General features: G+C 52.7%; 1 protein-coding gene across 5 annotated transcripts in view; it reads left to right on the forward strand.

The window, feature by feature from the left end:
- The window catches only part of RAB7B (RAB7B, member RAS oncogene family), a 28,124-nt gene extending 17,769 nt beyond the window's left edge, over positions 1–10,355 (forward strand). For 4 of the 5 annotated variants that reach the window (XM_053909001.1, XM_019433706.2, XM_053909000.1 and 1 more), the window contains 2 exons: positions 878–1,089; positions 8,201–10,355. In XM_053909001.1, the coding sequence (XP_053764976.1) occupies positions 878–1,089; positions 8,201–8,216 (228 nt within the window). In that variant the 3' untranslated portion in view covers positions 8,217–10,355. The remainder of the gene's footprint in view (positions 1–877; positions 1,090–8,200) is intronic. The other variant, XM_019433725.2, reaches the window with a different exon arrangement.
- The last annotated feature ends 14,139 nt before the right edge of the window (positions 10,356–24,494 follow it).

The raw sequence follows: 24,494 nt of genomic DNA on the forward strand, positions 1-24,494 counted from the left end.
CTCAGCTGTGTGATCTGAGGCAAATCGCTGAACCTCTCTGAGCCTCAGTGTTCCGATCTCTAAATTGAGCCGGTAAGACCCATCTCACAGGGTCATTGGGAGGATTGAATGAGTGAAGATGACAAGATATCTAACACAGTATCTGGCTTATCAACTGTTCCTCGGACTCTACCCTGGGGAAGGAGGGTTAGCAAGGACCTGAGTCTCTGCTCAGCAACAGACCTCCTGGGCATGGGCCCTGGTGAGCCAGCTCAGGGGAAGGAAGCCCTCCACCCCGGCTAGTGTCTATCATGTTTATCTTATAAAGGGACTGAAGAAGGAGACTTAGGAAAGCAGCATATAGTACATTGGGCTCTAGTTCTGCCGAGCCTGTGTTCAAATCCTGCTCAACCCCACACACTCTGAGCACGTTTATATTCTCCAGTCCTCAGTTTCCTCATCTGGAAAACAGAGCTCACAAAAGCCCACCTCATAGATTTACGTTAAGAAATACGCATGTGAGGGGCTCCCGGGTCGGTTAAGCATCCGACTTCAGCTCAGGTCATGATCTCACGGTTCACGGGTTCGAGCCCCGCATCGGGCTCTGTGCCGACAGCTCGGAGCCCGGAACCCGCTTCGGATTCTATGTCCCATTCTCTCTCTGCCCCTCTCCAACTTGTGCCCTGTTTCTCTCTGTCTCTCAAAAATAAATAAAGGTAAAAAAATAAAAATTAAAAAAAAAGAAATAACACATGTGGAATTTCAGACACAGGGAAGTTTCTCAATAAATGGGAGTAGTAGTGGGGATGGCGAGACACGATGGTGGTAATGAGAGAGGGCGCTACGATGGCGGTGGCCATGGTGATACATACAGTGATCATTTCTTCCCCTCACTCAGGTGCCCCAGGAGGTAGCCCAGGGCTGGTGTAAAGAGAAAGATATCCCCTACTTTGAAGTCAGTGCCAAGAATGACATCAACGTGGTACAGGCCTTCGAGATGCTGGCCAGCCGGGCTCTGTCCAGGGTAAGTGGCTATGGTGGTATCATCCTCCAGGGCTGCCCCGAGGACGGGAAACGGGGGAGCTTCAGAGAACAACACACTGGACTCAGGTAGGGATGCGGGTAGGACTGGATGGCTCATCGTCTCGATTAGTTGTTGAATGGGCTCGGCAGTGCTCTGGTTCTGGAACCCCAGAGTGCCAGAAGTCTAAACCTACCTTGGGTTACATAGTTAGTGGTCCCTCGGTCCGGCTGATGATCCCTTGTGGAGTTTCTAAAATACACGCTTCTGTGCCTCCCCCGGAGACATTCCAGTGTAGGGAGGGTTTGGGAGCTGCTGGTCTAGTTCAGTCCTGACTGGCAAGAGAGGCCCCACAGCGCCAAGCATTTGTCCAGATGGACGATCAGGTCTGCAGGAGTGGCTGACATCCTCCAGGCAAAGAGATGGACAGCGGTGGGCCCCCCGTGTGGAGTGTGTCCTCTGTGGCCGGCAGCGTGTAGGGCTCGGGGACCCTGGCTCTCTGGAGGGGAGCCCGATAGGCCCATGTGTGGTTACCGTACAGGTGCATGGCGTGAAAGGATTTGGTGAGGTGGCCCCAGCGGCAGGGGGAGGGGAGGCACGCAGCCCAGCTGTGAGGGATGGGAAGGGGGACGAGGGGAAGACCAGGGAAGGCTGCCTGGAAGCAGTAACAGTGTTTTCTTCCCCTTCCAATATGGAGTCTGGAAACTCAGAAAAGGGTTCCAGTCATTGGCGCAGGGAAGGGCTCAGCTTGTCTCATTCTTCTGCCACATTTAATCACGGTGGGCTTCTCAGGAGAGGGGGAAGGCTCATCACAGCAATGATTTTGAATTGAAGAAGGGAGGATGGGAGATGGGGGGTGTCCCCGACGCGGAAGTGCCTGCCGTCATTGCGGTCGACCGGCAGCCTGGCCCCGTGCTGCCAGCTGCCCTGGACGGAAGTGCTCCGTGGCCCCGTCTGCGGTCGTCCACCAAGGAGAGAGGAAGCAACCACCCCCAAGAGGCTGCCCAGGGAGAAGCCTTAATCGCAGGGTTTGGCCGGACACAGGCTATATTCGTGTGCTTCCCCTCCCGGCCCCCAGCCCTCACTGTCTCGTGTTAAAAGGAAGCAGGGGATGTCCGTCTCTAGCACATGACCGAGGGCTGTGGCTTTACGATACAGTCCGTAACGCTGGCTCTTAAGCCACAGATGTGCCTGCTCATGCCACTCCCCTGGAAACTGAAGAAGGTTGTTTGACCTTGTATGGTGAGAGGTGATAAATGATCCTGCACCGACACAGAACAGTGATTGCCAAATGCTGAGTCACGGAGAAGTTCCATCGGCCCACAGCCAGTGTCTGTGTGTGGTCAGCATCTGTCCTTTCTGAAGAAGGAGCGTCCTTTGTTCTCTTCTTTTTAGTATTTTTAAAATTTACATCCAAGTTAGTTAGCATAGAGTGCAATAATGATTTCAGTAGAATCCGGTGACTCATCCCCTACGTATAACACCCGGTGCTCATCCCAACAAGTGTCCTCCTTAATGTCCGTCACCGGTTTAGCCCATCCCTCCACTCACAAGCCCTCCAGCAACACTCAGTTCTCTGTATTTAAGAGTCTCTTGTGTTTTGTCTCCCTCTCTGTTTTTATCTTATTTTTGCTTCCCTTCCCTTATGTTCATCTGTTTTGTCTCTTAAATTCCACATGAGTGAAATCATATGATATTTGTCTTTCTCTAATTTTGCTTAGCATAATACCCTCTAGTTCCATCCATGTTGTTGCAAATGGCAAGATTTCATTCTATTTGATTGCCGAGTAATACTCCAGTGTGTGTGTGTGTGTGTGTGTGTGTGTGTGTGTGTGTGTGTGTATATATATATATATATATATATATATACCACCTCTTTATCCAGTCAGCTGTCGATTGGAGTGTCCTTTATTCTTAAAGTTACATCTTTCTTGCTGTGTCCACTTTATGAAGCTTGTCTGCTTGGTTGTTGTTATTTTATTTTTTGTAACGTTTGTTCATTTATTTTGAGAGAGAGATTGAGAGCACAGGGAAAGGGCAGAGAGAGGGAGAGAGAGCAGGCACTGTGCTGGCCACCAGCACAGAGCCCAACGCGGGGCTTGAACTCATGAACCACGAGATCATGACCTGAGCCGAAACCAAGAGTCAGATGCTCAACAGACTGAGCCACTCAGGCACCCCTGTTGTTGTTGTTGTTTTTAATATCCATCCTACTTGGCCAAAGAGTGGCTGAGCAACCCTAGGTCAGTCCCTCACGTCGATGGGGGAAACTTACTGATGAGAAGTCTAGAAGTCACAAGTGTGGTATCCACAGCGAAACTGACCTACATTTGAATCCTGCCCTGGTGTTTTTGAGTGGACCCCTGGGCATATGACTCCTCTGAGCCTCAGTTTCCTCATCTATAAGATGGAAATAATGCAATCCTGTAAACACTTCTTGAGTTATCAGGCTAGGGCTGGAGATATGGACCTCAGGGTCTCTAAGGTCAGGTAGAGGAGTAGGATATTCACAAACAGGTTGTCACAGAGGTAAGTGCCACAGAGGGGGCAAAGTCAAGGCATGGAGATGACTCAGTGGTGGCTGGTGGCGAGGGTGGGCAAGGATGGTCCCCAGAGAAGTGGCGTGTGACTTGGGTGTTGAAAGACAAAGCACAGTTTGCAGGTGGCCACGGGAGGATGGGGGAGGGGCAGGCACAGGAGAAGGAGAGAGAGAAGGGCACGGCCAGAGGCCCAGGCACCAAGCCACGGGGCTCATGTGAGGAAGCAACTGTGGGTCCATCTGTAAGAGGAGGAAATGTGGCATGCAGGAAAGTGGGGGTGTGGGGCGAGCGATGAGGCCCACAAGGTCAACAGCACGGATCACGAAGGCTTAGAGAGCCCCCACCAAGCGCCTGGACTTCACGCAGCGGGCGCATGGTGTCCAGACCGCGCTGCTGGACCCGAGGCACACAGGGGCTCACCTGGCACCTTGAAGCCCCACAGGGTGTGCCTTTTCCTTAGAAACGTGGAGGAGAAGTATTTTCCCCTTAAAACAGAACAACCATTATTTACTAGAGCATAGACTGTAAAACGCACGTGCACTTTTAAAGTGAAACCGGAGTTTGCACACCTGTGTCGTGAGGTCAGATGAGTTCTCAAAGACATTTCCGGCAAGGGCCTCTCCCCTCCTCCCCAGGGAGGTGTCGTGCTCACGGTGCTGGAGGGTTTGAGGGGAGATGTGAGAGGCGGCAAGGGGAGGAAGCCCCAGGCTGGGGTGGGAGGACCTGGGGCTCTGAAGCCGGGGAGATCTGACTGCAAATCCTGACTCCCCCTCTGACTCACAAGTCACACGGCCTCCCTAAGCCACCACTTCCCTGTCTTTAAAGTACAAATAATATCTTCCTAATGGAGTTGTTGCGAGGACCAAGTCAAACAATTCCTAGTACAGAGAAAGCATTAAGTAAAAAGTTGCTGGGGGCGCCTCAGTGGCTCAGTCGGTTAAGCATAGGACTCTTGGTTTCGGCTCAGGTCGTGGTCTCAGGGTTCCTGGGTTAGAGCCCCACTCTGGGCTCCACGCTGACAGCCCGGAGCCTGCTTCCAGTGTTTTCTCTCCCGTTCTCTCTGCCCCTCCCCCATTCACACCCTCTCTCAGATAAATAGATAGATAGATAGATAGATAGGTAGATAGATAGATAGATAGATAGAAGGTAGCTGTTTTAAAATGGAAGCTGTGTATAAGGGTTTTCAGCAAGGGAGTTTTCTGCTTCATGGAAGATGGGCTCAGTGGGTGGTTGGGAAGGTAGTACAATAGCCCAAGCCCGAGAGGATGGAGATGGCAGGACAAAGTGGACTAAACAGATGTTGGAGGTAGAGCCTCAGGGGCTCATGATGGTTGAATGTAGGAGAGAAGGAATCGGGAGCTATTCAGCTTGGCAGTCAGATGCACGATCGCTCGGACGGAATGCTCGGGACCAAGCTAGAGAAGAGGGGGGAAAGCAGGAGCATCGCGGGAGGAAGGGGGTGATGCACTCAGTCCACGGGCCACAGGACATCCACACTTCCCTGAAATGCCTGAGCTCTGCGGTGAATTCTGGTTGGAGTGATTTGTGAACATGGCACCAGAATAGGTACTCGGGGAACATTTTGAAAGGAAAGATGGTAGGTGGTTACTTTAGGGTCCCAATCTGCCCACTTTCTTTTTCTTTTTTTAATGTGTATTTATTTTTGAAAGAGAGAGAGAGAGAGAGAGATGCGAGCAGGGGAGGGACACAGAGAGAGGGAGACACAGAATCCACAGCGGGCTCCGGGCTCCGAGCTGTCAGCACGGAGCCCGACGGCGGGGCTCGAACCCACGAACCACGAGATCGTGACCTGAGCCCAAGTCGGACGCTCAACCGACCGAGCCCCCCAGACGCTCCCCAGTCTGGCCGCTTTCAAGGACTAGGATACTTAGTTATTCCAAAATATGATACGAAGGGATACCACCTACTTAAGGGGATTGGCACGGATGAGATTCTGCTGTTGCCAAGTTGGTAATATACCATCCCTGCTGGTGCTGTCAGGCCCTGCCCCTGTGGCACGAGCTGCAGCATGGAGGCCCGGCTCCTGAGGGGTAATTGGGGAAGGACGACATCGCCATGCCCAGGAGGGAAGCGGGCTGGCTAGCGGGTAAGCTGGGTGGAATCACAGGACCTTTCTGAGGTCCTCCAGGTGCAGGGTCTAAAGGCAGGTCCACAGAGGCGACCAGGCTTGAAGGCACAGGCCGGCACAGTCACATCCCTTAGGTGCAGTAGGTGCACGCGTGAGGACACTTCCGGTTTGCTCTGCACTGGGATGCACATCTGGCCAAGAGGACGGGGGCCTGGAGAAAAGAGCTACACAGGAAACCCAATTACGGCCCGCTGGTTGCTTAGAAGTTTTGTGGGAAATCCGAGGAGCAAGATGACGCCGTTATTACCCGCAATGGTGTCACAGATGGGAAGCCCTCCGGTGATCTGGACCTGGGGACGTGTGAATGTTATCGGGTTCAGAAGGCCAGCGTGAAGGCCTCAGGCTTCTCCAGTGTAATGAGTGAGGAAGTTTCTCACCCCTTCCAGAGGCAGAACCCCATGCGAATCTAGAAAGATCTAGAAAGAGTGCAGAGGAGCTCAGGAAACCCTGTGGCTGCTCGGGAGGCCCCACACCCCCTTCCCTGCAGGCTGGTGCTGCGGACAACGGCACGGTTTCTGTTCATGAGGGGCTCTGGGGCCCCCCGCTGGGCCTCGGGTGAACCTGGGGTGGGGGGGGCACACTCAGGGGTGATGAAGCAACAGGGTCCAAAGACCCAGTTAGGGAAGTTCCTGATCCTGGTCATGGTCTCTGGCTTGAATGGTGACAGAGGGACCCACAAAGGACAAAACAGAGAATGCTTCCCAAACCTGCCTTTCAGGGAGAGTTGGGTCACCAGGGTAAAAGGGGCTTAGACAGTGATGCTCTGCCCTCCCTTGTCCCTCACTGGGAGATCCGGAAGTGTCGGGATTTTAACCACATCAGCTCCGTGGCGTGAGAGGGCCCCACACACAGCGGCAGGGTCCAGGTGGAGGACGGGACACGTCCAGGGCTGCAGAGGCTGGAGCCCACACACCAGGCCTGGGAGGTGCTGGGGACAAGGAGCCACCTGGCCCCATTTTGTCTTCTCAGGCTCCTTGGGTGGGACTCTCCTCTCTCAGGGTGAGAGCCGGGGAAGCCCTGGGGTGCCCTGGGTCAGGTCTGTAATCGGTGGGCTAAGATCCTCCCCAGCAGAGGAGGAGATCAATCTGGGGTGTGGGGACATCTCCAGAGAGATAGACCTTCATTTGGAGGGCATACACTGCCCCCCAACCCCTAGCACTCATCCTTCCTGTTAAAATAAACATATATAAATTCTAATAACTCTAAATAATTTGCTGAGGGGGAGTGCTCAGTCAGTGAAGCAGCCGATTTCGGCTCAGGTCATGATCTCACGGTTTGTGAGTTCGAGCCCCGCGTCGGGTTCTGTGCTGACAGCTCAGAGCATGGAGCCTGCTTCGGATTCTGTGTCTCCCTCTCCCTCTGCCCCTCCCCGGCTCATGCTCTGGCTCTCTCGCTCTCAAAAATAAATAAACATTAAAAAATAATATAATAATTTGCTGAGCGATACTCAAGGCCCATCACCGAGGCTGACTAAGGAGGCCCTGAGACCCAACCTGGGAGGACCGAGAAACAGGGACTTTCAGGAAACAAACTATATGAAAAAGGGCTGGATCCCAGGCCCCGCACCATGACCTCTGCATGTGAGGCTAAATGACCCCTCAGTCATGGGGCATCAGGGGACCGTCTCCTGTGTCTCAGGAGCTACCATCATCAGGGTGTAGCAAGTGAGGCCTGACGCCATCTCCTGGGACAGGGTTGTGACATTCACCAGTGGTGATGGGTGCTGCTCGGTGAGGGCCACTGACCCACACAATACCAGCTGTGGGGGAACACGGATGCCAAGCCCAGTGACTGGTGAGAGCCGGGCAGAATAAAGACATGGGGTCCCTTTAAGAAGAGACCCTTTAGCCCTAGTATTCATCTCCTGGAAGAAGGGCCCCCTGCCCCACCTCAGCCTCACCCTGAGCCAAGAGGTCCTGGGATAGAAGTGGCCGGCTTTGTTGGGACACAGGGGTTTGGGAAGGTAGCAAAGAGCCAAATAGGCCCAGTGGAAAGGCTGAGTCTATCTGGGGGAGGACAGAGAATTGACTGGGCTTCTCAGGTGCCAGGGGTGGCCGTGGGGGAGGCTGGGAGGCAGACATGGTGAACGAAGGGTGGGTGTGGGGGTGTTTGCAGGGAGAGGTCTCCAGCAGAAATCAGGAGAGGGCTGTCATCATCTCTGCCGGAGGTCAGATGTCACCTCAGGTGACACTTTCAAGGATTAGGTGACACTGGCCACTTCCATGCTCCTTCTGGAGAATGGAAAGTTATGGGACCTTGTTGTAGGTCAGGAGATTGGTGCCACCCAACTGCTCTGGGCTCCTGGGAAGAAGCTGGAGGAGAGATGAGGACAGAGGAGGGTGGGGAAGACCAGTGTCCCACCCCCACCCCCACCCCCGCTGTTAGTTTCCTAACAACGCAATGGGGAGGGGACAAAAAAGCCCAACCACCGTTGGCCAGTGAGAAACAGAAGGCAGGTGGGCATCTTTGCCTCTCAGGATGTGAACTCTGACTTCTCTTTTCCTTCCCCAGTATCGAAGCATCTTAGAGAATTACCTCACAGACTCCATCAAGCTCTCACCGGAAGACCAGTCCAGGAGTAGATGTTGCTGATCTTTCAGACTCCCGCTCTGATGCCCAGACAAAGCCTGCCCACGGCCTGGGCATCCCGGCCCCCACCAGCCCTTCCCTACCCCTTCCCACCCCCACCCCGTCTGCCCAAGCCCAGCCCAGGCACTACCCTCATATCTGTGCTGGGCCCAGATCAGAGCACAGCCCCTGCCTCGGGCTGAGTGTAGTAAGGACAGGGCTGGGCCCTCAGGGGCCCCGATGGAACCCAGAATGTCACAGCCAAATCTCGGGCCGGGAGGAGTCACCGTTCCCTGGCTGGCTCCAGCCTTCCTGCTACCTGCCCTCCCCAAACACACTCTCGCTCCAGAACGCACATCTCTGCAGACAGGCCACTGTGTCTGGAGTCCCGTTACGTGCTCCTGGGGACTGGCCTTCCTCGCCCATACTGCCACGCACCCGCAAAGCCACGGCACAGCTTTGGACAAGGGTGCAGCTCAGGCCACCCCGGCTACCAGCGCCAGAAAGCGAGGGCCTGCCTCAACCCCTGGTGGCCACTGTGCAGGCCTGGAACGATACTCCGCCCCCTCCAGGGTATAGGACGGAGGGAGCCCAGGAGAGGCACCCGGGACGGGCTCATTCCTCTCTGCTGGATGCGCAGACAACTCCTCTAAATCTCTCCGAGCCTCAGCTGGCTCATCTGTCAAATGGGGGTGGTTTGTGTCCTGCCGACCTCAGAGTATATGGTTTCGAGGACCAGAAGCTCTGCTTAAATCTCAGTTGCTCTTGTTGATATGCATTTATTTATTTCTCCAACAAGTATTGTTGAACATCCGCTATGTACAATGCGCCGAGGTCCAGTGACAAATGAAACAAACGAGGACCCTGCTCTCCTGGAGCTGGCTTTCCGATTAGGGAGAGAAGCGATAGGCACAGAATTTAAACAGATATTTTCAAATAGCAGATGAGTGCTTGGACAAAGCAACCGAGGTAATGGGATAGAAAGGGACAAAGACTGGGGTTGGTGCTGTTTCAGACAAAGTGGTCCAGGAGGGCTTCCCTGAGGAGGTGTCATTTGGCCCCAGAACTAGAGAATGAACAGATGACTTTCATTAGAGATCTGGACAAAGAGCATTCCATGGAAAGGGAGCAGAAAGAGCCACGGCCCTGAGGTGAGGACAAATTTGCTGTGTTCCAGGAACAGTGAAAGAACTTTCATTTACCTGAGGACTCAAAGCTGCTGTCCCAGAGACAAGCAAAAGGGATCCTGCCCCGAGTGGCTCCTTGATGCTCTGCTGACTGGCCACCAGAGGGCAGCAGTGCTCCTTCCCTCCCGTGCTGAGTGGCCAGTGGCTTCTCCATGACCCTTGAAGAAGGGCTTTTCTCTCTATGCTGATCCTCAAAGCTTGTGCTCAGACTGGGGGCATGTTTGGTCCTGCGAGATTTATGGGGCAGGAGAATCCCAATTTCTTACAGCTAGTAAGAACTGAGCCAAAACTGTAACATCAATGATTCAGGCAAGAAATCCACGTAAGTGACAAATACTAGAATTGAGGGACTTGGAAAACTCACGACTCCCTCTCCCTGCAGATTCTTCCGGCAACAGATAGCATAGACAGGACCCAGCCTGAAGAGGGTGGGCAAAATGACCACTCAGAGGCTCCCAAGCCACATCCATGCCCTCCATGGAAGTCTCCTGTCTACACAGAAGTATCTGGCCCTGAGCTCCAAGCAAAGCTGGGATGTGAGCCCAGGACTTCTGATGGCATCTGACTCCGAAGATACTCCCAGAGGCAGGGGATCCTGCAGGGGCGAAGGGGTCAGCAGGAGAGTCTGGGGAGCCTCGTCTGCCCACCCAGCTGTGGAGTAAGGGCTGGCTCACCCCGGGCAGCGGCACGGATCTGGCAGAGAGCAGGTGGCTGGGAACACGCTGCCGTCTCTGTGTCCTTCCTGGGAGTGGCATTCTACACCTCACACAGGCTCTCCTGGGAGTGCATCGGACCGTGGATGGGATGTGTGGCGTTTGGGCTTCTGTATCCTGTGTATGCGGCACCAATGGATGTGTGAACTGTTTCAAAACGTGTGCAACAAATAATAAATGTGTCCTCCTTTCTTTTTATCCTTTTTGGTATTTTGTTATTAAGTTAAAAAAAAATAGCATGTTTCCATAGTGCAAAATTCAGGGTAGACAACAAAAAATGAAATAGGACAGCTTACATAACAGGAGGGGCCCAGGGCAAAATGAAAATACCCTGCCCTTGTTCAAAACCGATGAAGGATTTCAAGACAGTAACAGTGGATCGTTAATTCTAGCCCAGGTTTCCTTAGGAGAGCAGGGTACACATACCTGTGAAGCCTGTCCCTGAGGAAGTAGCTATGTTTTCAGGGCCCTCCGGAATGCTGGAGCCCCTGGCCAGGCCCGCCTGGGCACCAGACACCCTGCAGCTTGAAGATAAATGTTCTATCTTTGCAAGAGCGGCGTGGAGATTCCACCCCAGGCCTAAACCGAGCATTTTGAGTTTTCTCCAGAGTCAGGAGGAGGACAGAACCTTCCACGTGGGAGGGCAGAGTGCCCCCACTCGTGATTCTGAGACTGGCCCTCGGTACCAACCCAGTAGGGGCAGGGGTCGGCAGGAGAGGCAGCACGCGGGGGGCTGTGACTCCGGGCTAAGCGAAGAAGCCACCGGAGCCCAGAGTGGGGGGGTGGCCAGCACCTGCCGGGGCCCCTTCATCTCCATCCATTCAGAGAAAAGAGGACCCCAGTTCCCCAGACTGCTCTGGTCCAGGCCACTCTGATCCCTGGCCCAAGGGGCAGCTCTGGGCTGCTAATGAATAACAGAGAAGACCCAGGCCAGGGCTCCCGGTGGCACACACCCCGGGGGCTTGGGAAAAACCAAAACGAACCCAAATCTTATCACCAAATAAACCTGGGCGGGGCCTGGCTGGGTGCCACACTGCCCAAGAGGATCTGATGAAACAGCTGACTTTTTCTGTTGTCAGCTCCCACTCAGCAGAGGCTCCCTCACTGTCCTGTCACCTGCCACAGGCAACTCCCGGCAGAGGCAGGTGGGTGGCCGGCACCCACACTGCAGTCCTGTTCCCAGAAGCACACAGTCCAGTGGCGGCCGCAGAACAGCCCTGCCAGGAGCGACACCCAAAACTGATCTCTGTGCGTGGCTGGCCCGGCGGTGACAGTGGGCTGAGGACATGAGGACTTGCCTTCTGTGAGCACACCTCGAGTCTCCCTCTAGGATGTGCACTGGGGGGGGGGGGGGGGGGGGGGGGAGTGTGTGTATATGGGGTGTGTGTGTGTCTGTGTGTGTGTGTGTAGTGGGGGTAAGGTGTTTATGTAGGAGGTGGGGAGGGGAGTAGAGACTTAGAAAGTCAGCGCATTTCCCTTGTTGAAATACAGAAAAATTATAAAAAGTCCATAAGATTGGAGGAAAGCAGTGATTAAGGGAAGGGGCTCGGGGCTCAGGGTGGAACAGTAACTATGGGAAGCCTGCCTTGCGACAGTGAGGCCCCAGAGCAGCCTCCAGAGGAGGGGTGAGCCTCATTCTCGAAGGACGTGGCTGCGGTTCCCTCCCTGTCGCCCTCACAGCCCACCAGGTCCTCACCCTCTCGGAAGCCACTCCCTTCCCCCACCCCTCCGCTTCACCTGGTCCAGGCGGCTGGCATGACTTGGCCCAGACCACCCTCCCCGTGGGGCTCCCGCCGGCCCTCTTATTCCTTCCCCAGCCACTCCGCCTATCAGCCCTCCTTGTGGCGTCCACACAGACAAAATCCGTCTGTGGCCCACGAGGCCCCTCACCGCCGGCCACTGCCTGCTCAGGCCTCGGCCCGGGCCACAGCCGCCCTCAGCTCCGCACACAGGAACTTCTCTCAGTTCCCCGGAGGTGCCGCTCTCTGGCCCTTCACCCGACTATTCCTCCTTAGCTGTTCGTCGTCAACTAAAACATCGCTTCCTCTAGTAAGCTTTCCCGGACCCCCAGACCAGGTTAGGGGCCCTCCGTGGGCCCCCACCGCTCCCCATGCTCAATGCCAGAACATCAGCTCCGATGGAAGGGCCATGGCGGGGAGTGTCCTCAGTTTTATTCCCCACGTTCTGCCCTGCACCCGAGCCATGCCTGACGAGTGCTTAGCGTTCAATAAATACTTTTGGGAAATCAGCTCCTGTAATACTTCATCATAATTGCTTGTCTGCATGCCCTCAGACTGTGGGCTCCCTAAAGGCAGGGTCTGTTTGGATTCATCTTGTCAACCCCAGCCTCAGCACAGAGATTGGTGCCTAGCAGATGATAAATAAATACCGTGGAATGTGAGAGTATACCACACAGCTATTAAAAAGAACGGTGGAGGGGCGCCTGGGTGGCTCAGTCGGTTAAGTGTCTGACTTCGGCTCAGGTCACGATCTCGCAGTTTGTGAGTTCGAGCCCCGCATCAGGCTCTGTGCTGACAGCTCAGAGCCTGGAGCCTGCTTCCGATTCTGTGTCTCCCTTTCTCTCTGTCCCTCCCCCACTCATGCTCTGTCTCTCTCTCTCTCTCTCAAAAATAAATAAACCTTAAAAAATTAAAAAAAAAAAGAATGATGGAATGTTCTGTGTGATGGAATGGAATAGAACATCCAAGAATCATTGTCACGTGAAAAAGCAATGTCAGAATCATGTGTATAAGAGGCAATCTTTTTGGTAAGAAGAGGCTTAAATAAACCTTTATATTCATTTTTTGCTTGTACATAAAGAAAACTCTAGAAAGATGCACAAGAAATTAATGAAAGTGGTTACCTTTCAGAGAGAGGACTGGGCAAGTGGGAGTCAGATGTAGGAGTAAGACTCGGCTTATATAATCTTCTACTTTGTATTTTGAACTCAAATGTATTACATAATCAAAAAGTTTTTTAAAAGAAAATGAATATTGGTGGGAGGCAGAAGGGGGAGAAGAACAAACAGGGAGAGGGTTGGAACTCCAACCAGGACCTAGCTGCCTTTGGTCAGTTACAACATACAGCCTCGAATCCAGGGCTGACAAGTTTGGATTCTGCCGTAGAAGAAGGATGGGCATCTAAGAAATCCCCCAAGCCCACATGCTGTGGCCAAGACACCGAGTCTCCCAGGTGGGGCAAGGTCAGCTGGGGTTTTTTGGTTCTCCTGTATCCCAGAGGAGGATCCTGTGACCTGGGATGCTGGTCAACAACTGAACAGGTGTTTCTAACCCCAGAGGCTCAGAACTGGAGATAAACTATTAAGTCTGTGCCCTGCTCCGTGAATTACTATGTGAATGACTACACTTAAGGGTAGGTATTCCCCAGGGTTAACATCAAGACTTAACCAGTTTCTCGACACCCTGGAGCCCGCTCTCCTAAGCCCAACGCTGACCCCAGAAAAGATCCCCCTCCAAGGATGGGCTCCAAAATGAACTGGTACGACTACTTTGGGGCTGTATTGAATAAAAGGCACCACGAACAGGCTCTATGACTCTGCATTTCCAGTCTTACACACAGACAACCCTTACGGGTGGGCATCAGGGGTCACGATCAAGGATTTTCTTTGTAGCATTGTTCGTAGTAGAGAAAAAAATCAGTAAACGGAAAGAAAGAAAACAAAACAAATCTGGAAATGACCCAGATGCCCTTCTATAGAAAATTGGATAAATAAAATGGGATATTCGAACAATGGAATTTCACAGCAGTGGGAATGAATAAACTAAAACCACAGACACCAAGTGGGTGAATCTCAAAAGCACGTGGAAGATAGCAAGCCACAGACGGAGACGTATGGTTGCCATTTCTGTAAAGTTCAAAAGCAAGCAAAACTAGCTGGTTTATCCTCGCACATATTTGTCACCGATGCGTCTAGTAACAGCATGGAACAACAAAAAAAACATACAAACAAGGGAATGATGAGCCCCAAACTTAGATAGCAGTTACCTTGGATGGGGGTCAAGGCTGGGGAGACGCGGGGAAATGCAGTAGGGACCAGACACACAAGGCAACTAGACAGAGTTGGGAGAGTCCAATCCTCCAGCTGAGTCGTGGGGCCACCGGCAGTAACTGGATCGTTACACTTTGCATCTCAGATGTATGTCACCCGTGTTCTTTTCACGACTCAAATATCCAAATTTTAGAATCACAACCACAGCCTGAGCTTTGGGGTCAAGCGCGCTCGAGTTGGAACCTTGACCATCTTCTCCACAGCTGTGTGACCTTCAGAGTTTCCATTGTCTCACCTGCACAGCGGGGACAATAACGCTTATCTCGAAGGATACTAGTTATGGACAGTCATCCCCCTTTATCCACGAGGGATATATTCCAAGACCCCTAGTGGATGCCCGAACCCACAGATAGTACTGAACCCTGTATATTACACTATGTTTTTTCCTAGACGTATCTACCTATGATAAAGTTTAATATAGATATTGATAAATCAGGCACAGTAAGATGAACAGAAATAACTAATAATAAAATAGAACAATTACGACAATGTACTGTAATAAGGCTTGTGTGAATGTGGTCTCTTTCTCTCCCCGAATCTCTTATTGTACTGTACCTCCCCTTCTCGTGATGACGTGAGATGACAAAATGTCTACTTGATGAGACAAAGTGCCGGGAAGAGGCAGGCACTTTGACTTAGCATTGGTCTGCTATTGACCTTCTGACATTTGTCAGGAAGATCTGCTTCTGCTCTGCCCTTTGACAGTGGGTAACTGAAACTGTGGATAAGTTGTGTCCAACTCGTGGTAAATATTCAATAAACGGTGGTTTGCAGGGGTGTTTGAAATCTGTTTGTGAATAAAGGCATAGGACTCTGGCATCCCTAATGTAGGCTAAGGGCAAAATAAATGAGGACAAAAATGAATGAATGAATGAATGAATGAGCAAACAAATGAACTCATTTATTCTATCCCTATCTCTACATCTTCTCCCCTGAGTAAACTCTGGGACCCAAATGGCCTGGTTAACATTGTGGTCACTTCAAACAAAATTTATAATACAGTTCTCACACCTACCCGGAGTCTCTAGAAGCAGGCAGCTGGCAAGCTAGCCCCACAAGGACTCGGCCTCCACTCTCCAAACTGAAGGAAAGATTCCTGCAGGAGGGACTCACTGTGTCCTCCCTGCCCCCACGGCACCTGGCACGGTTCTGGGCCCACACAGCTGCTCGCCGAGACAGGTGTTTTGGGGGAAAAGAAGCCTTTGGTCTGCAGGGAGCTCCCCAGACCTTCGCAGCCTTGGGCCATCACTGTCGGATCCATAGGAGTTTCCCCGACCTTACAGTCTCGGCTACATTTGTCATACACACAATGACAGCCCATGATCGGAGGAAATTTAAGTGGATTTCCAAACCCTGAAAAGAGGAGATACTGATATCCTTAGGCCTTCTGAGAAGCCCTGCCCGTCTCTGATTTGATGTTTTCCCCCCATTGCAGGCTATACATCTGGGGCAGGGAATTACCTGTGGAATCAGGGGCAGAGATGCATACTTGAAGTCAGATCATCTTAAGCCTCTGTGCGACCTTGAACCAGTACCATTTCTCGTATCGTCTTAGTTTTCTCCTCGATAAAATGGGGGTAGTGATTATTTCTTGCCTACTTCACAAGGTGAAAAGAAGACAAAAGAAAATCATAACTATATTGGTGATTCGGAAACTATACAGCTCTATACAATACGGTGTACAGAAAGAATACTGCCTTTGGGGTTAAGATACCTTGACTGGTTGGCTGGTTGGTTGGTTGGTTGGTTGGTTTTTAAGCTTCCAATTATGTACTGAGGCTTATTATATGCTATGCCCTGTTCTGAGCACTTTATGAATATTAACTCTTGCAGTTCTCACAACAATCTTGTGAATTAGGAGTTGTATTACCATCCCCATCAGACAGCTGGGGTAACTGGGGCACAGAGACGTTATGTAACTCTCCAGAGTTGCACGCTAGTGTATTGCGAAGCTGAGATCCAAACCCAGGCCATCAGGTTCCAGAAGCGGGGCCGATAACCAGCTCATCTACCTGCTACTTGAGAGTTTGGAAGCCTACCCCTGCCGTGTACTAATTCTCCTATCCCCCATTCATTCATTCCCCATGTATTTAGTAAGTGCTTACTACGTGCCAGGTGCTGCCCTAGGAAATTAAACAGACTGACATGGTGCTTACATTCCAGCGTGGGAGACGGGCCATATGCAAGGAATCCCGTAAGGTGTCTAGACAGGTAAGTTCAGTGGAAGAACAACAAAGCAGGTGTCTTAGTCTTATACCGCAGACTGGGCATAAATAATAAGAAACAACAGAAACTTAGCTGTCACAGCTTTGGAGGCTGCAAGTCCCAGATCAGGGTGTCAGCGTGATCAGGTCCTGGTAAGAACGCTCTTCTGGGCTATAGACTGCCGGCTTCTGACTGTGTCTTCACACGGTGGAAGAAGTGAGCTGGCTCTCCAGGATCTCTTTTATAAGAGCACTGGTGCCATTCGTGAGGGCACCACCCTCATGCCTTAGTACCTTCCAAAGGCCCCGCCTCCCAATATCATCACGTTGGGGATTAGAATCCAACACATGACTGCGGGGTAGATACAAACAGCAGGGCAAGGGGATACCGGGTGCCAGGGGCCAATGTTGTCATCTCTTTGGACTTCTGTTCTCTTCCTGTAAAATGAAGATACCGAGGCCTGCTTTGCCTCAGGATGTCTACCTGATGCACCTACTGTAAAATGCCAATCCAGTGCAGGTATTGTATCCTGTGTTGTTCTTCGCCTCTTTGCTCCCGTAGCACTGGGTTCCTACCTGTAGTTGGTATGTTCGCCGTTGTTTCGTAGTTGGCCATTCAGGTTTCTGTGTCTCTCAGCAAGCTGAATTTTTGAGGGCAGGAACAGATCCTGGTGCAGAGGAGGTATGAAGTGGAAGCAGAATTATTCACATTAGTAATCACTATTTAACGAGCCCATGCTAGTGACAACACTCATAGTAATGCTGAATTTAATCTTCAGTATAGAAGTGACTATAATCCCTGTTCCCAGAGAAGGAACAGAGGTTCAGAGAGGTAACTTGCCCATGGCCACCTGCCCGTGAGTGAAACAACCACGACAGGAACTTGCATCTCTCCGACTCTAAAATCCACAATCGGTCACCAGCCCCGTGCTGTCGTGGGGGTGTTGTATCCACATGTACTCATTCACGCAACAAACATTCCCCGAGCTCTAATACGTTCCAGGTGCTTTACATGGAAATGGATGAGGCAGATGGGGTCTCTGTCCACACGGAAGACAGAATGGATAACTTAACAAATACAAAAGACGGGCGCTGCTTTGATATGCTGGGTGTCCTGTCCAGGTGGTGGGGCACAGGAGGGTCTGTTTGAGAGGGGGACTGCAGGGCCGAGCCCTGAGCAATGAAAAAGAAGCTGGTCTTCAGCAGACCGTGGAGGAAGAACCAACAAAGACAACGAAGCTGACATAGGTACAAGGTAGGAATGTTCTCCAAGCCACAGGGCAGCCAGGGAGCCTACAGAGGCGTGACAAAGACAGACGGTAGGAAGCCGTGAGGTAAGAAAAGAAGCTGGACCCATACCATGCAGGCCCTCAGAGACGGCAAAAAAGGAGCACTGGGGAAGCGTGCAAGGTTTCCAGGCAGAAGAGAGTTGTGATCTGATTTGTGTTTTAGAAGAGATATTATTATTAACTGTTTCAACAGCATCGGAGGGGCACCTGGCTGGCTCATTCGGAAGAGCGGACGGCTCTTGATTCCCGGGTTGTTAAGTTCGAGCCCTACGCTGACTGTAGAGATTACTTAAAGAAATAAAATTTTTAAAAATAAAAAGAATAAATAAGTAGCATTGGAAATGGCCAATAGTAATTATAACAATACATTTTTAATGCGTTCAGAGGAGAGAGTGAACAAAAGAGGGCAGGAAAGGTGGAGGTAGGTTGGGAGTGGAGAAGGTCGTTCAGCCAGCAAATGACTTTGGCAAGTGTTTGCCTTCGCCTTAGCTTCGGCTGAATTAAGCCTCATTCATCTTGTATATAATAATAATGGGCTGCAGATGGAAATAACTAAATCAATGTCCAGGGTTTCACTATGAGAGAGATCAGGTTTCTTCTGCCTCCTCTTTCCACTCCGAGGAAAGAGATGACTCAGAACCCTGGGGGAGAGGGGACCTACCTCCTGCCGTCTGGAGGAGGTATCTACTGAGCAGTTTGGAGAATGCTTCTTTAAGATCAGACCCTTCTCCCCAGGAGCAAGGCTCTTGATTTCCAGATCAGTTCAGTCTCTGCCAGAAGGTGGCCTGGGAGCCAGGCCTTCTCTGGGTTCTTATTGTGTAGCCTTGGTTGCCGTGTGGGAAGTGGACAGACAAACCCAGCCGCAGCTCAGCTCCACCATCCACAAATTCATGAGTGAAAACAAGATCCCACAGAGCAGTGGCAGAGCAAGGCCTTTGAGAGGGCATCCCACACCCCGCAGGTTCTCTGGGTGTCCTGGGTCCTGGCCGAGCCCTAGGATGTCTACACCGTCTCTCTTTTCCAATTCGGGTGTCTAACTGCCTGGTTTCTCCTTCCCATCCCCTTCACAGCTCCTAGCCAGTCCTCTTCTCCCTCCTAGAGGGAAACAGATCCACGTCTTAGGAAGCTAACAAGAAGCAAAGGAAAGAAAAGTCCAAGAAAGAGAAACTTTTAAGAAGCAAAAAGATTGTATTTCAAAATTTCTAGAAAATTGAATAATCCCACTCATGCAAGTTACAAAGCATTATGTAAATTGTAATGCCAATCAGTGCACGGTCCCATTTCTTCCTCATCGTTTCCAACCCCAGCTTTTTGTACCCCTGAAGCTGTTTGGGGGTGAGGGGATTCTGGCAGGACCCCCTGGGCTAATAATGCAAAGTTTGCAGAGTTGAATTTTCCAACTTCTCACTCCCAGGAGGGCACAGTTCTTACTTGGGCTATCTTCCCTCCTCGCCAGCCACAGGCCCCTTTCCCAAACCCTGCCACCCCCAGGACCCTCACCACCCCACCCCCACCCCCGCCACCCCCAAGACTTCCCTTTGTCCCAGTGACTGGACAGGACATTTAAGTACTTAGAGATGTTGGGGCAGGTTTGGAGAAGGGAGGAGCTGAAAATATACTCATGCTAATAGAGTTTCTTTATGCTAATGATATGCAAATACAGCTGATTTTTCTTTCTTTGGCCCCCTGGAGCCAAGAAATGACTTGTCTGTGTGCAGTGGACCGAAAAGAGGCCCAGAGAGAGAACTAGAGAGAAGGAAAGGGAAGAAAGAGAGGCTGAGAGCCCTGGAGGACACCCCACCCCCAGACTCAACTGACCCGTGGGCGAAGGACAGCTGACAAGGCAGTCCAAGCCGCCTGGAGGGAGCTGCAGATTCCGGGCACGGAGCCGGAGCCAGGATGGGTAGGGGTGGGGGGGAGTGTCTGCTGTGTCCTGAGCTTTCAGGACAGGTGCTATCTCCCTTCCCCCACCCTCCGTGGGGAGTGCCTCTCACCACCTCCCTCCACCTGTGTAGAGCTTGTCCCCCCCCCCCCCCCCCCCCCGCCATGCTATTATCTCCTACAATTGCTCATAAATGACAACACCCCCCAGCGGCCCGCCCAGCACTTGAACCCCTTCTGGCCAAGGTGGCTTGCCTGAGGATTAGCTCCTCTTTGGAGAGCCCACAATAGCCCTCCACGTCCTTTGTGCCTCTGTTTGCTGCAAATATTAAAGCTCTCTCCAGAAACCCATTACAGGCCGTGGGGACAAAGGCTTTCCACGGGTCTCCAGGACAGAGCCAGCACCAGGATGTTCCCGGCTACCGTACCTGCTGCCTCACCTGCCGCTTCTTCTCCAGTTACCCCCCGAGGGAAATAATCCACATTCACACCAGACATCTCTATGCCGAGGCAGTGGGCAGGCGGATGCAATGGTGCCCACACCCCACTTGCCCATCAGAGAGGAAGTGGGGGCTGGGCACCGGGGTGGAGGGTGGGGAGTCACAGGCGGTTGGAAGATGGAAGGATCTGGGGTGAGGGAGCCTCAGGGGGAGCCGAAGACACAGCAGCAGATGCACCGTGGCTCGTCTGCCCTCAGGCCTTCCCAGATGCTGTTACCTCTGCCTGGAACCTTCCTCCTTTCTGTTCACCAGCCCTAATTTTCTGAGGCTAGTTTTATTCATCCCTCTGGTCTCAACTTAAACTTGGCCTCATCACCTCCTCCAAGAAGCCATCTTTGCTTCCCAGATTTAGGTCTCTCTCCTCAGTACTCGAGCCTGGTCATAAAAGTGCCTGCTGAGAGTCTGCTTCCCTGTCCCTCTGGTATCCCAGCCTCTGAGGTCCCCAGGGCAGTTCACCGCAGGGCCCACACGGGGCACAATGCCTAGAGCGTGGCAGAGAAATGAATGGTCGAATGAATTCAGCAGGTACGGGCCATACCTAGGCCTTGAGTCCTCAGAATTATGACCAAAGTGATGCTGAGTCCCGAAGATGCCTGGGGTGGGGAAGGACCAAGAATCTCTCACAGCCTTCTCTGGAGACCCCTGTCTAGTGACAAATGCTAGGTTGAGAGTCTACCAACCACAGGACTTTGGGCAAGTCTCTGATCCATCCCCCAAACGCTGAGCCTCAGTCCCCTTTTCTGGCAAATGGGAAGATGAAGAGAATGCTCCGGAAACAGCCAAGGAGTCAATGCCTGAACTGTTCCATGGGGAGATGTAAAGGACCCTGGCCTGGGGCAGGGGAACCACCCCACGAGAGGAAATGGAGTTCTTCGGGCGGGGTGCCGAGGCTCCAGCAGACACCCAGCTGCCACCCCATCACAGGAGCCGGGTGGAGATGTGGGGGTCCTGCTTCTAAGTCTGAGGGCAGAGTATGCGTCTCTGTGACCCCGAACCCCAGGAGGCAACCCTCCGGCCTGAGAGCAGCTGGCCCTGCTCCCCCACCCGCCCTTTCGGTCTCCTGGTTTCTGTAAGCAATAAACCTGGGCAGACCGGGCACTGGATCCGGCCCCTTAGTGCACAAGGTACTCGTTCCTCTTTGCCTCATCTTCTTCTCCTATAAAACAGAAATAATAACAGTGCCGCCTCCGAGGGCTGCTAAGCTGCTTAAATGGGACGATTAAAAGATTTAGCCCTGCGGCCAGCGCCTAAGAAGTGCTCGACAAACACAGTCCATTGTTCCAGTCTGTCCCTGGACTCAGCCTCGCCTTGGTTTGGGGAAGCACAGAGGTCACCCTCCCATTTTACAGAAGGAGAACGCAGAGAGGTTCCGGAACTTACTACAGGTGATCGGTGACTCAGGAACAGGAGTCGGACAGACCTAGGGTGCCCCAGTTTCTACTCCCATTTCCTTGTAGTTTTGGACTTGAATCATTCTCTCATTACCTCATGTGTACAAGTCCAGGCCACCCTAGGAGACAGCGACAGAGGTTTCTCCCGTGTCCCTCTTAACTCCTTGGTAGTGCTGGGCTGTCGAAACCCTCAAAACCTAAATAGGGGGAAGGCAGACAGACAGCAAGGCAGAAGCAGTTCCCTGATTGCTCTGGGCTCCCCAGAGAAACCCGAAGTGAGCTGAGGACACCAGCACCAAACAGGCGTGTCTGGGCGGTCCAGGTATCCAGCAGCGGGGAGCAGCGCCCAGGTGACTCTGGCAGCCACAGGAGCTCAGGGAAGATACCTAGCAGGCCTGGCGAGTCGGGCTGGGGACACTGATTCTGAGGCAGGAGCTTCCCCAACGGGACAGCCACCAGAGGCTGGGCTGCTCAGCTTGCCCACAGGCCTTGTGGTCCTACGGAAGGAGGCTCTTGGGGAAATGTGGCGCCATGTTGAAAGTTGGCAGCCAGTCCAACTCACTAGATGTTTCCCTGCAGAAACATGGAGGCAGTGGCGGGGAATGGGCACCCACAGGGAACGGGTATCTCCACAGGGAGGAGAGTGACTCCATAGAAGGGCATTTCAGCCTTCTGAGCACCACTTCCTGTGCCCACCCAGGATCCCTGCACACCCTCCCCTCCCCTCCCCTCCTCTCCCCTCCCCCTTCGGGGATCTGAGCCATGTGAGTGTCTTTGGGCAAAACCCATACATCTGCAAAGCCAGGGTGGATGTCGGCCCCCAGTGGACACAAGGACAAAGGCTTTCCAGGCAGAAGGGACTCTCCACCTGACCTTCAGCTCAGGAAGGCAAGAGTCATGCCCTTGTTCATTGTTCTCTTCCTCACACAGAGGCACAGGTAGACACTAAACTGTATCTGAGGAACAGCTGAATGAACTGTCCTCAGAAAACACCAGGGTAGAAGCTTCCATAGCCTTCTTCCTGGACCCATGTCAGTACCTCACAGGTCCCTTCCTGCCGTCTCACCTCGGTCCTTTCTTGTTTAATCTCTGATTGTTAGGTCAAGAGTCTAATAAATAAGCCTCTCCAAGTTCTTGAATGGTGATAAGGCGTCCCCTCAGCCTTTGCTGGAATAAGCAGTCCTAAAAATATCTTTCATCACTTCCTCGGCTCTCCTCTTGGCCCATCTCCAAGCCCTTCCTCACATTTCCTCCTTGGACCTGAACCTGAGCATTCCTGGCTGGCTCTGCCGGGGAAGAGAGCTCTCCTGTGGAGAAGCTTGAGGTGGGGGTGGTGTGGGGGTGGGGACTGAGACGTGAGAGCAATTTTCCACTTCAAGGGCCTCCAGCCAGGAGACTGCCTTCCTGCCTGGGTTTCTGAAACTCTGCTCATTCAACCGGTCTTATCTTACCGCCACCAACCCAGACTCCTTCCTGGCATCCTGGGAGATTAGTCCCTCCCCGGCAGGGTACAGTGTGATGATCTCATGCCATAGCTTTTGGCTCCTGACCTTCATCATTTCTCAGAACTGCTTTAGGGAGGCCGTTAGAATGCAGACTCCCAGGCCCCATCCTCAAAAATCCCGGCTGGGGTAAAGCTCAACCAGCTTGTTCTTAACAAGAACACCAGGTGCTGATGGTCCAGAACCCTGTCCACGGGCCACCTCTGCAGGAGACCAGAGGGTGGAACGAGAGGTGGACGGCTCCTGCAAGGAAACAGAGACCTGATGTTGTTGCCCACGGCAGGCAGGAGGCAGATGGAGGGATGGGGCAGGATACCAGCCAGGACCTTGGAACTAGCCACCATGGGAAAATGAAACCCTCTCCCACCATTCCCCCAACTCAGGGCCCAGAGAAGCAAGAAGTCAGAGAGGGAGAGGCAGATAAGCCCGAGAGAAGAGAGAGATGACACGGCCTGGCCGGGCAGCTTCTGTAGTGACAAAGGTTTCACTGGGTGCCAGGGCACCAAACAGGCAGAGACCGGATGCCTGGTTGACAGGGACATCTGATGGCTGGATAAGGGGGCAAGGGCGGGCAATGGTCCGCTTCTACACTGGGTGAGTGGCCCCTCAGTGACCTGAGTAAGGTTGTGCAGCTGCCCCCCTAGTCTCTGCCTCTGTCTTTTAGGACTCATTCCAACGGCCCAGCTCAAGGCTTTTGAGCTTCCCCAGCCTAAACGCGAGCAAAGAACACTCCCCCGTTGCCCCTTCATCCCATCTCTTCACGGGACCCTTCCACAGTCCTGCAGTCCAACCCCTAGATTCAACCAGGTTCCGGGCGAACTTGCTGTGCCCTCCCCAGCCGCACATCAGGGAGCTCTAGGGGGTCCCAGGCAGCATGGGGTTCAGGAAGCCTGGCCCGGGAATTCTGGCTGTGCCAGTAACAAGCAGTGTGAGCTGGGGCAGGCTCCTGGCATTTCTGATCTCTGGTTTCTTCGTCTGTAAAGGGAGCCCAGAGTGTCTGTAAGGATCAAACCATGAGATACACTGTGAGGAGGAACCTAGTGTGAAACACTCGCTCCGAATGTTCTCCATGCTCCTGCCATGGTCATGTCTGGGGGAGAAAAATGAAAGGAGACGCCTATTCAGTTTCTCTGGTGCTCAAGGAGGTGAATTCCAAATAAAGATGTCCTCGCCATTACTCCTTCTGCGTGGTGGCTGGCACTCTCTGGAAAGGGAGAGCTTGACCAATCAAATAAATGCATGCTCTGTTGACTAGACAGCTGGCCTGGCCTCGTCACTGGCCTTCAGACAGCCTCCCTCCGTCAACCCCAATCCTAAGCAACTCCGAAGTCTGCAGACTCCAGCCCAGGCCAAGTTCTGCCATCAGTGCCCAAACCAGGTCACCTGTCAGCCCTCTCTCTCCGCATAGGCCCCGGCCCCCCTCCCCAAGAGCAGGCTCTAGGCCTTCCTGTTTAAGCCCAACCTCAAATGATCAGTTCCAAAGAATTGAATGCCATGAAAG

This window comes from Panthera pardus, unplaced genomic scaffold, assembly GCF_024362965.1.
Source record: "Panthera pardus isolate Hobbes unplaced genomic scaffold, ASM2436296v1 HiC_scaffold_21, whole genome shotgun sequence".
Lineage (NCBI taxonomy): Eukaryota > Metazoa > Chordata > Mammalia > Carnivora > Felidae > Panthera > Panthera pardus.